Raw genomic sequence first — 12831 nt, 5'->3', positions numbered from 1 at the left:
TTTCTGTTTACGTTTATATCTACATCAAACATATTAGAAAGAGTAATCACCCATGTTCCCTTGGAGTCCTTCAAAACACAGTCCCTAAATCGTGAGTCCCCTTCGGGCATTTTCATAATCAACAAAATATATACTTAGAATTATATAGTGGTCAGCTTCTCCTTCTCACTCCACTGATTTCGGTACTTTACAATCCTCTGTATGGTTAATTATAATTTCTTGTATCTGCTTCAGATTGGTATACCGTGTGGAAGCATCCGAGAGGTTCCAGACAGATGCAAAGACGCTTTCCGCACGGACGCCCTATCTCCGGTAATCACTCAGCAGTCTAGGAGCTATCCGGCCCCACGGCGACCGGTAAAAGTTCTGGCTTAGCGGAGCGGGAAAGGGGGACATAAGGGTCTAACGTCTTTCTAGCAAGCTTTGCCTCTAAATATTTTCAAAGCAATAGCTCTCTATGAAATATTATCGCGTTCATCGCGTTAAGTCAAATTCTCACGAGAAGACAAGTCGCCGGATGGCGTAATTGCACTACTACGCCTGCGCAAGCTAGGGCAGCCCGCACTTCCGCTTGAGTCGTGCTGTCACTCACAGCCGCTTCTCCCGCCCGGCGGGATGACGTAGTGCTTTCTTTTTCGCTCGGTCTGCCGCCCCGGACCGAGACCTGCTGAGCTGCGCAGCTATCGCTTCAGGCTCTGCGAGTTGCGGCTCTCGGCGAGATTTCGCGCTGCCTGCCCTCCGCCATTCCGTTGCTAATCGGTAGCGGATCACTTTCCTAAGAGCCGGAAAAAACAGAGGATTAAAGAGACTGAATAAGACTCTCGGCGCCCGGCCGTCTTGCTCTGAGTGGCTTCCTCTTCCGTTAGCTCCTGTCCGGAGAAGCTAGGTTTATAATCGTCACTGGATTGTAAGTACCCAAGGCGAAGAGAGCTCACCGCGCCCCGGTTTTGGAATATCTTTGTTCCGTGAGAGTGTGGATTGGGAGTGTCTGCTGGGCCTTACTTACTGTGTCGAAAATCATTCCGCAGAAGCCGCCATTTGCTTTCCTGCTAGCTAGCTCCCTCTGCATTGTCCGGCAGCGGCATCTGGAGGCTGAAACTTGCATTGCAGCTAATAGATTAAAACGCACCTAACTGGTTTTTAGTCACGGCAAATTCATATAGACTTGGGCCTTGATTCAACATTAAGACAAAATAGACGCTTAGCTCCTGTTCTGCTTAAAACTCTTTGTACTTAAGATTTCAGCTCATAACAAACTGGTCGTTCTAACTGTTGGAACTTTTTAGTGCAACAAGTGATTGTCAGAAAAGTGAATCTCAAAGAAGTAAAGATGAGTAAGAGCAAAGATGATGCTCCTCACGAACTAGAGAGCCAGTTTATATTACGGCTACCTCCAGAATATGCCTCTACTGTGAGGCGGGCAGTACAGTCTGGTCATGTCAACCTGAAGGACAGACTGACAATTGAGTTACACCCTGATGGACGTCATGGAATCGTCAGAGTGGACCGGGTCCCATTGGCCTCAAAATTGGTAGATCTTCCGTGTGTTATGGAAAGTCTGAAAACCATTGATAAGAAAACTTTTTACAAGACAGCTGATATATGTCAGATGCTTGTCTCCACAGTCGATGGTGATCTCTATCCTCCTGTGGAAGAGCCAGTTGCTACTACTGATCCCAAAGCAAGCAAGAAAAAGGATAAGGACAAAGAGAAAAAGTTTATATGGAACCATGGAATTACTCTGCCTCTTAAAAATGTCAGAAAGAGAAGGTTCCGGAAGACAGCAAAGAAGAAGTATATTGAATCTCCAGATGTGGAGAAAGAAGTGAAGCGGTTGCTGAGTACAGATGCTGAAGCTGTGAGTACTCGTTGGGAAATAATTGCTGAAGATGAAACAAAAGAAACAGAAAATCAGGGCCTTGATATTTCTTCTCCAGGAATGTCTGGTCACAGGCAGGGCCATGACTCATTAGAACACGATGAGCTTCGGGAGATATTCAATGACCTCAGCAGCAGCAGTGAAGATGAAGATGAGACCCAGCATCAAGATGAAGAAGATATAAACATCATTGACACTGAGGAAGATTTGGAAAGACAGCTACAGGACAAGTTGAATGAATCAGATGAACAGCACCAAGAAAATGAGGGAACCAATCAGCTGGTCATGGGAATTCAGAAACAGATTGATAATATGAAAGGCAAACTCCAAGAGACCCAGGATAGGGCAAAACGACAGGAGGATCTCATTATGAAAGTCGAAAACCTGGCTCTCAAGAACAGATTTCAGGCTGTGCTGGATGAACTCAAACAAAAGGAAGACCGAGAAAAGGAGCAGCTCAGCTCTTTGCAAGAAGAGCTAGAATCACTCCTAGAGAAGTGAGAAGAGTTCTAATACTTAATTTCATTCCTTAGATGGCTCACCATTGAAAGAATAATCTTGGCTTCATCACCTGGACTAGATGTAACTTTATAGTAGTTCCCATTTCCCCCACTGTCTGTTGCTGAATTTGTCTTACAGACAAATATAAATGTGAATTGCTATCTTGTTTGTCATAACCACTTTGTTAGGTGTTTATTCTTTAGGAAGTAGGAATGTGTACACAGATAAATGATTGTAGGAAAATTGTAGGATTAGTGGAATGAACAGTTCAACCTTAGTAATCACACCTTGACTGCAGGACTTTGCTGCTGTTTCTCATTTGCCAGAAGTGGCTGTTGCTTCTCTCTGATGCCATCTGAGAGCAGTAAGATCTAGAGTCTAGTCTGCAGGCAGTGAAACTAGTTTGCATATATTTTCCCATGCAGTGGTAGCTATTTTCCCAGCTGCTGAAAGCATTTGTCCCCATGTAGAGTTGCAAATCATTTCATAAAGTTGTTTTAACAGTAAATAAAAGTAACTAATTTTCACCTCATAATGTGTCTTGCTCTTTTAGGGGTAGTGGAAATCAGATCCTCTTTTGAGGTGGTTTCTTGGTGGGGTTTAATGACTGATTTGATTCTGGTTTGTAGGGAAAAGAAACAGTTATGTGTTGGGTTTTAAGAAATCACAGCAGGGTCTGGGGCGCCTGGGTGGCTCAGTCGGTTAAGCGTCCAACTTCGGCTCAGGTCACGATCTCGTGGTCCATGAGTTCGAGCCCCGCGTCGGGCTCTGGGCTGACCGCTCAGAGCCTGGAGCCTGTTTCGGATTCTGTGTCTCCCTCTCTCTCTGACCCTCCCCCGTTCATGATCTGGCTCTCTCTGTCTCAAAAATAAATGTTAAAAAAAAAAAAGAAAAGAAATCACAGCAGGGTCAAAGAAATTGGGAAATGCCATCTTTGCCTTATGTTAAGTTTCCAACCCACCTGTTTCATTTGGAGGTTACAAAACACAAGGTATAGAACCTTTCCTAAACTAGCCTAACTTTTGTTAGCATACAACTTACTATTTTTATCTTTAACAGTTACTATAGTTTTATTTATAAAACTTAGTATTTTTATCTTTTTTTTTTTTTAAGCACTACACTCGGTTAAAATAGTAGAAACAAAGCAAAGGCTATCATATCGAGTACTTTTCACTGAATCAACATTGGTTTGAATTGATTGCATTTGTAAATATTTTCAACTTTAATCCTGCAGTCATTTAATAGTATTCTCAGAACAGAGGTGATGTGTCCATGTTAGTTAATCAAAATTGTTCATAAAGGAAGTCATCACTATAGTATTTCAAAATTTCTTAAACATAATTTTCATATTCTTAAATTTTACATGTTCTTAAGATTCTAATCTAATGCCTTACATTTAAGCTATTTCTGAAAACTGACAAAATTTGCAAAATGCACTATTGCATGCAATTCATTTCTGACAGGTTGGGATTAAAGGTTCGTTTGAAAATTGGCCTCATGAAGCAAACATTTAAAGCCCATTTTAATTTTGTATTTGACAGGAAACATCCGTAGTGAAATGTTAAAACTGTGCAGACTTCTCAAGTCTAAAATCCTACATGCTGATGGTGGAAATCTCACAATACTAATTTTCTCTTTCACGTTATCTGATTGTTTTCTACCAAAATGTCCTAATTTTTAAGATTTTAGTACAGAATACAGAGGTTTAAGGCTTCTCCCAAGTATCAGACTTTGGATTATTTCTTGATGTTTGCAAATAAGAAGAAGCAAGTTTTCTTAATACATTAGGATGGTAGGTAGAGGGGTGTCTGGGTGGCTCAGTCGGTTAAGCATCCAACTTTGGCTCGGGTCATGATCTCCCAGTTTGTGAGTTCGAGCCCCGCATTGGGCTCTGTGCTGATGACTCAGAGCCTGGAGCCTGCTTCAGATTCTGTGTTTCCCTCTCTCTCTTCCTCCCCCAGTCACACTGTCTCTCTCAAAAATAAACATTTAAAAAATTTTTTTTAAAAAGAAAAAGGATGGTAGGTAGATAATAAATGCTGTTTTAGTACATTTGGTATTTTGCTACACTTAAAGCATTGACACCTGAAAATCTCCCACCATATTTGCCTTTACAGTGAGTCACTTATCAAAATAATTTATTCTTACAAAGGTCTCAACACCAGTGATGGCTGAATTCCATCTTTAATAGGAAGGAGAGATGCGGCATACAATAGCAAAATGGTCTAGTGATTGACTCCCATTTCAGTTACTAGCACTATGCTGATTCTCAAATCCATATTTCTGATCTCTTAAGAGCTTCAGATTTAGTATATTCAGCTGTATACCAGAAATACTTGTATCTCAGGCAACTCAACTCCAAATGTCCCCAAATGGAACTCCTTTCCTCCTTTTCCTTGAAAACTTGCTCTTCCATGTTTTATGACTAAGTGAAAATAAAGAGCACAATCACCCAACCCAGTTACTGAAGCTAGAAGCTTAAGCCATAACTTTTGACTACTCACCCTCTGACTACTGAGTCTACTTATAAAAAAGCTCTTCAATCACTACTTCATCTCTACCGGCAGTGTTCTAGTTCAAGTCATTTTCATCTCTTGCCAAACAAATGGCAATGGCTTCCTAACTGGTTGTGTGTTTATAAACTTTTTTTCTCACCAATTTAGGTTTTTGAGTTGGCCACCAAAGTGATCTTCCTAAGCTATATTTGATCATATCATTCCCATGCTTAAAACTCTTCAAAGGTATACCACTGCTTTCAGGACTAAGTTTATATTTTTTTAAAAAACACAAGATTATGAGTATTCCAATTACCTTTTCAGCCTCGTGTCACCACATCTTCCCACTTATTTTTAGCCCATATCTAGAAGACTCTTTATTTGGCCAAATCCCACATATCTCCATTCTCAACCTTAACATCACCAACTCCAACAAGTCCTTCTTTATCTCCATCTAGAGCAGCTCTACTATGGCTTTGCTTCTACTCTTTACCTTTTATTCAACAAGTACTTATTGTTCTATACCATACCAAATACTGGATATGATGTACTCAACTACACATTTAGTGTCTGTTATAATCTCATGCACTCTCCAGTAGTCTGCTGGGATAAATACTCAGTTATGCATTTACCATTCTAAAGTGTAAACTACCTATGGCTCATCCCCCACTAGGCTGTAAACTCACTGACAGTAGGCACTTGGGCTTGTTAGTCACTGTAAACTTACTAAAGGATAGTAAAGAGATCAAAATCTCAAGATCAAGAGATGCAGTGCCTGGGTTTATATGCTAGCTCAGTGACCTACTAGTTGTGTGCTGTTGGGCAAATAATCTGTTTTTTTCAGTGTTCTCATCATTAAAATGAAGGTGATAATATTATGTACCTCATAGAGCTGTTGAGTTGTTGGTTGTTGGCTATTGAGTTGATACATATAAAGGACTTAGAACAACGCCTGGAATATAGTAAAATTAACAATAAAAGCAAACTATTATTGCCTATGTACTAATGTCTGAACATAACAGGGATTAAATAATTTTGAATTAAAAATGATAAAAGTGATAGACAAGTATAAAGAAACAGCTATTTTAAGTGGCTGATTTCAAATTAAAGAATCTACAGAGACACCTGGGTGGCTCAGTCGGTTAAGTGCCCAACTCTTGATTTAGGCTCAGGTCATGATCTCACAGTTGGTGAGATGGAGTACCGTGCTGAGCTCTGTGCTGACAGTCCAGAGCCTGCTTGGGATTCTCTCTCTCCCTCTTTCTTTCCCTCCCCCACTCATGGTCTCTCTCTCTCTCTCTCTCTCTCTCTCTCTCTCTCTCTTTCTCTCTCTCTCTCTCAAAATAAATAAACATTAACCTCCCCCTCCAAAAAAACACAAACAAAAAAAAGGAAACTAATTACAACAGAAACAAAGTTTGCTTCAAATAATCTGCAGCATAAACAAAGGGACTCTGCTAACTACTATAACTTGGGTTTTTACTTGATTTATTTATAGCTTGGCTTTCTATTCATATTGAGAACTCTATAATGAGTTACAGAGTTATAAGTTATAGAGTTAAGAGTTACCCTCTTATGTAAAAAGAAAAGCTTAACTGAAAAAGAGTGGGATCCATTTCTCTTAAAGTAAGTACTGAGTTACCAAAAGGACTCACTATTCTCACAGTTCCTTTGGCTAATGAGTACAGTTTTCTTTTTTTTGTTGTTGTTTGGTTTTTTTTCAATATATGAAGTTTATTGTCAAATTGGTTTCCAATGAGTACAGTTTTCAATATTAAATAATACAGAGATTTTTACAAAAAATAAAAGATAAAGTCCCTTTCAACCAACTTTCTAGAGTAAACTGTTAACATTTTGAGCTGTATCATTCCAGGTCTTTATTTAGTGTACAACTAAATGTATATTTAGTTTGGTAAAGGAAAAAAAGTATGATTTTGTTATAGATACCACTATAAAATTTATGACTCAAAAATATATAAATAGCCTTCCTTATCAGCACATATAGATTTACTGCTTCAGTTCATGATAAAGATTTTTTAAAAAACATTTTATCCACTCCCCTATTGCTGGCCACTTAGGTTGTTCCACAACAATTTTTTTATTATACCAAATGCTGCAATAAACATTCATGTCAGTATGGCTTCCAATTTTCATTATATCTACAGACTAGGTAAAAGGAATCTTTATATTCAGTTTTTAGTTACATAAATCCTGACATTTTCAATTTGGAGATGAAATTTTTATTTAAGATGAAAATTTGGACAAATTGTGACAATTTGTGCCTCTGAATGACTTAAACTCTGGTTCTTATCTTTTATACACGCTATGTGAAAATACACACTAGGAAGACTGCTCACTACACAGCCATCCTGGACTTTTTTTTCTTTACTTCAAATGCCAACCACTTTCTCACCACAGAGCTATATTTAGCATGTACAGTTCTCTTTTCCTGAAACTGTCTCCAGATATTCTCATGTTTATCTTTTTGTCATTCAGGCCTTGGCTCACACCCCACTTTCTCTGGTATTCCTATCTGGCCCAATTGCTAGGGAGCATGTGATTTAGGTATTCATCTTGTCAAAGGTAGTGGTCTTCAGTGAAAAGCTGGAAATTCTTTGCCATTATTTTCTGGTATGTATGCTTGGGAGGGCATGCTTACAATTAGAACAGAAGTATCATCATTGTGGTTAGTAAGAAAAAAATGGTTTCACTTGCTTAAGACTGCCTATTATGCTGGTCAGTGATACAATATATTCTGGCATCTGTTGTCTCCAAATCCATATATTTAGTTAAATATATGTCATGGAACTTGATCTCTGTCTCTGCTATTTATGCAACTATGTCTGGCAATTCAATGAAGGTATAGACCATTTCCCTATTAATGCCCTTGTGCTCCCTAGCCTTGATCACTAATTTGGCTTCTCCAAAACATATGTATGAACTTAACACAAAAGCAGTTGATGATTTATTGCAGTTTTCTATGTATCTTGTGTTTGTAAAAACTCAGCATGTTTTTTAAAAAATAAACAATGAACCAGATGTAATTAATTGACACTCCATGGTCATTAAGATATTAAAAGCATTTCTAGATAACTTGATAGGGCTTCTACAATAAATATTAAAATATGCTTTTTATTTCTTTCTCCTTGACTTTCTTGAGGGTAATATCAAAACATAACAAAAAATCCCTCAGGGTGCCTGGCTGGCTCAGTCACTAAAGCATGTGACCCTTGATCTTCGAGTGGTGAGTTCCAGCCCCACTTGGGGGTAGAGTTTATTTTAAGAAAAAAAAAGTAAAATAAATTTTTAAAAATCCTTCAAATATGACATGAAGAATTTAAAATTCCTTTTCCAATGTAAAACGGCACAGTGTTCTCACATAGCTCTTTTCTTTGTCAAAAATTTGCCAAGGGACACCTGGATGGCTGAGCCAGGTAAGCCTCCAACCCTTGATTTTGGCTCAGGTCATGATCTCATGGTGTGTGAGATCAAGTCCCACATTGGGCTGTGTGCTCATATCAGGGAGGCTGCTTCGGATTCTCTCTCTCTCTCCCTCTGCCCCTACCCCCTCTCAAAATAAATAAATAAACATTAGGAAAAAAGTTTGCCCAGATAACAAGAACCCCTAAAGTCAAAAAAAGAGATGAGACAACAGTGAATGAGGAATGTCAATCTGTTTTCAGAAGTCCAAAGCAGAGGAAAGAATGATAAATTCAGAGATCAGAGAAAGTTACATGCTAAATGTCTGCAAGGCAGTATACCAAAGAGAGACAAACCCAACTGACAGAACCTGCAAGAGGCTCAATATTTGCAGGCAGAAGTTTCCAAGGAAGGGGGAAAGGCATGAGGCTGGACATGGGGGATTCATTAAAGTATATCCAGAGCTATTGGATGTCCAGGATCCCTATCCCTTCCTAGAATGACTTCCTTCCCCATCCCACAGATGAAAAGTGTACTTTCTAGGTAAATTGAACCAAAGGAGGCTCAAACTCAGAGAAAGCAGGCACAGATAAAGGGTTGTACAGCATCAAACAAAATTAGGTGAAAATCTATGTACTTTACTGCAGTAATGTTACCCCCTTACTCCATTCTTGGTCTCATTAAATCCATTTCCAAGGCATACATCTACACACACACACACACACACACACACACACACACACACACACAAACACACACATAGTCAAGATTCAAAGATTATTCTCTAAAGAAACCATGTGATCCAGAGAAAAGAGGTCAGATACTGACATTTGGGCCTTCCCCAAAGAAAAGGCCAGGTCACTATCTACTTCAATGAAGTCTACCTGCTGACAAGCTATCCATGCACCATTTGCTTTTCAGTGCCTCACCAGTATGTATGTATGTATTCATTTATTTTTGTTTAATTAATTTATTTTTAATTTACATCCAAGTTAGTTAACAGATAGTGCAACAATGATTTCAGGAGTAGATTCCTTAATGCTCCTTAACCAGTTAGCCCATTCCCCGCCCCCCACAACCCCTCCACAAACCTGTTTGTTCTCTGTATTTAAGAGTCCCCCTGGGGCGCCTGGGTGGCTCAGTTACCATCAACTTCGGCTCAGGTCATGACTTCAGCTCCGGTCATGATCTCATGGTTCATGAGTTCGAGCCCCTAGACGGGCTCTATGCTGTCAGCTGGGAGCCTGAAGCCTGCTTCAGATTCTGTCTCCCTCTCTCTCTGCCCTTCCCCACTCGCACTCTCTCACTCTCTCTCAAAAATAAATAAAACATTAAAAAAATTTTAAAGAATCCCTTATGTTTTGTCCCCTCTCTGTTTTTATATTATTTTTGCTTCCTTTCCCTTATGTTCATCTGTTTTGTATCTTAAATTTGTCATATGAATGAAATAATATATGTCTTTCTATGACTAATTTCGCTTAGCATAATACCCTCTAGTTCCATCCACGTAGTTGCAAATGGACTTTTATTTTTTATTTCAATGCCTCACTTATTTTTAAAAAATTTTTATATTTATTTATTTTTTGAGAGAGAAAGAGGGAGCAAGCAGGAACGGGGCAGAGAGAGGGAGACAGAGGATCTGAAGCAGGCTCTGTGCTGACAGCAGAGAGCCCCAAAAGGGGCTCAAATTGTGAGATTATGACCTGAGCAGAAGTCTGACGCTTAACAGACTGAGCCACTAGGCGCCCCAGTACCTCATTTGATTAACTGATAGCCAAAGATAATCGGACAAGGAAAGGTTTCCGAAGGTAGAATCATTTCAGCGTACTTCCTGCCCCTTCCGTTTTATTTTTACCCCCAAAATAAAACACCAACTAGGCCTTGGAATGAAAACCTTAAGAGAATTAATTCTAACAACGGGATTACGAGCATCTATCCGGAAGGTAAAGGTGTGTCCTAAAAAGCTGCATCCTCAAGCTTATGTCCAAAACCGCACCTTGCCTTGGAAGCCAGTCCTGTTGGCATTTGTATCCCGAACGTCCGCTGCTGTGCTCTAGAGAGCGCTGGAACCACACAGCTCTTTTCTATCAACTTTCTTAGCAACACATAAATACCTGTTTTCCAAGCCAATTGTAAAAACGCTGTATCCTACCTCCGAAAATGATGAGGACTCTGGGCCACCGGTTTCCAGGACTTCAGCCCCAGATCCTGAGCGATGTTGCCATAAAAATAGCCATTCTCCAGCCGTCACCGCGGAGCGGATCTGCTCGCGTTAGGCTTCCTCTCCCACCGTCACCGGGGCGTCCCCAGTCGAGGGAAGACCAGGACCCAGAGAGGTGCGGCGGCGCCTCACCCTGCGGCAGAGCCGCCATTCCAGTTTTCTGATCAAAAGCAGCCACCGACTGTCATGTAAAAAACCCCAAGTAGTTTATCTTCTCTGTTTGAAACCTCTGTGTCTTTAGATTTGACCCTTTGACTCCAGGCTCGACCAACAGGAGCATATCCCCTTTTATTTTGCCTAGTAAGAAATGTGGGGAGTAGGTGGGAACCTAGCCGAAGGGGAAAGCACTAACATCGGCGCCTATTGTCTCTGGCCTTAAATGAAAGAATTTATAAAGTAGCTTTCAATCTCTGTGTTACAATTCATTAAAAGTGTGTACCGAGACCTCGTCCCCGGCGGGCGGGTGCGGGGAGGGCCGGGCGGATGGGGGCGGGGCGGGGATGGGGGTGGGGCGGGCGCTGCGGGCAGCAGGGCACGCTGGAGGGTCTCGCGCACGCCGGCAAGCCGGGGGTTATTTCTGTGCGCGGGAGCGCGTCCCGAGGCTTCTCTTGGGGTTAAGCGGCTTCTCCCCAGGAGGAGGGAGAGTGGAGAATGGGCGTCTGGGTGTGGGACGCCTGCCCTGAGCTCCAGAGAGTTGCTTCCCACGGAGACCAGCGGAAGAGTGGGCGAACATGAAGTCCAATCCTGCCATCCAAGCCACCATCGACCTCACAGCGGGCGCCATAGGGGGCACAGCATGTGTCCTGACTGGGCAGCCTTTCGACACAGTGAAAGTGAAGATGCAGACGTTCCCCGGCCTGTACAAGAGCTTCACCGACTGCTGCCTGAAGACGTACTCCCAAGTGGGTTTCCGCGGCTTCTACAAGGGGACTGGCCCAGCGCTGATTGCCTACGTCGCCGAGAACTCTGTCCTCTTCATGTGCTATGGCTTCTGCCAACAGCTTGTGAAGAAAGTAGTTGGATTGGACAAACAGGAGAAGCTGAGTGAACTGCAGACCGCAACTGCGGGGTCCTTCGCCTCCGTGTTTGCTGCGCTGGCCCTGTGCCCCACTGAGCTTGTGAAGTGCCGGCTACAGACCATGTACGAAATGGAAATGTCAGGGAAAATAACAAAAAGCCAGAACACAGTCTGGTCCGTCGTGAAGAGTATCCTTAGAAAGGATGGCTTCTTGGGCTTCTACCACGGACTTTCGAGCACTCTACTTCAAGAAGTACCGGGCTATTTCTTCTTCTTTGGTGGCTATGAACTGAGTCGATCATTTTTTGCCTCAGGGAGATCAAAAGACGAACTAGGCCCTGTCCCTTTGATGCTAAGTGGTGGAATTGCTGGAATTTGCCTTTGGCTTGTCATATACCCAGTGGATTGTATCAAATCCAGAATTCAGGTTCTTTCCATGTCTGGAAAACAGGCTGGATTTATGGGAACTCTTGTAAGTATTGTGGAAAATGAAGGAATAGCAGCCTTATATTCTGGAATGAAAGCTACTATGATTCGAGCATTCCCTGCCAATGGATCACTATTTTTAGCTTATGAATATAGCAGGAGGATGATGATGAGCCAGTTTGAAGCATATTGAAGTGTCTTGGTGAACTGGATCTAAGTAAATGCCTTAGAGGACTATAGTTTATCTCTGGTTTCATGGAGTACTGGACCAATGTGGAATTATTTTTTACTTCATGGGAATTTTGTTTTTGTCTTCCCTTCTTCTACCCTAAACTTTATGGAAGATCTTCTATTTTACATCATATAATTTCTACCCATAATTGTATTAAAATAGAAGATGACTGCTCTTGTGTTTGGTGGGATATACAGAGTGAGCTGGTGGTCTGTGAACCTGTTCTGAATGCTAAATCTAGTTATATCATGGCTGTTGCATAAACCTGTACATGTACATGCAGTTTAGTTGGTTATCTGTTGTGAGTAAAACAGTTTGGTCCCATGTTTAATGTCATATCAGCAGAAAGAGGTAACCATGTTTCATGAAGATGATCATAAATGATAGCTTAACCCATTCTGCTTAACATGTTCTCTATACTAGGCAATTAAAGTTTTTAAAAAGTTTTTGTGTGGTGCTTGAAACCCCAAATACCCACCTAGATTTTTAAGAGGACAACATACTTGCATACTGATGTGGCTTCCACATTGTTGAGTACAATTTCAGAGTAAGCATCCTGCAATTTCTCTATTCTTAAAATAGTGGCATTCACTTTCAAAGTGGGATCATATTCGGCACTCTTAGTTAGGTGTAGCCTAC

General features: G+C 41.1%; 2 protein-coding genes across 2 annotated transcripts; both read left to right on the top strand.

The window, feature by feature from the left end:
• The first annotated feature begins 568 nt into the window (after positions 1-568).
• Positions 569-2912, top strand: TAF7 (TATA-box binding protein associated factor 7). Its single transcript, XM_042937438.1, has one exon. The coding sequence runs from the start codon at positions 1331-1333 to the stop codon at positions 2378-2380; it is 1050 nt and encodes a 349-aa protein (XP_042793372.1). The 5' UTR covers positions 569-1330; the 3' UTR covers positions 2381-2912.
• Positions 2913-11109: 8197 nt separating this feature from the next.
• LOC122200455 (mitochondrial ornithine transporter 1-like) lies at positions 11110-12611 on the top strand. Its single transcript, XM_042906077.1, has one exon. It carries the CDS (start codon positions 11248-11250, stop codon positions 12151-12153), a length of 906 nt encoding a protein of 301 aa, XP_042762011.1. The 5' UTR covers positions 11110-11247; the 3' UTR covers positions 12154-12611.
• The last annotated feature ends 220 nt before the right edge of the window (positions 12612-12831 follow it).

The sequence above is a fragment of the Panthera leo genome, chromosome A1 (genome assembly GCF_018350215.1).
Source record: "Panthera leo isolate Ple1 chromosome A1, P.leo_Ple1_pat1.1, whole genome shotgun sequence".
Taxonomy (NCBI): domain Eukaryota; kingdom Metazoa; phylum Chordata; class Mammalia; order Carnivora; family Felidae; genus Panthera; species Panthera leo.
This window is presented reverse-complemented; position numbering and strand designations above follow the sequence as displayed.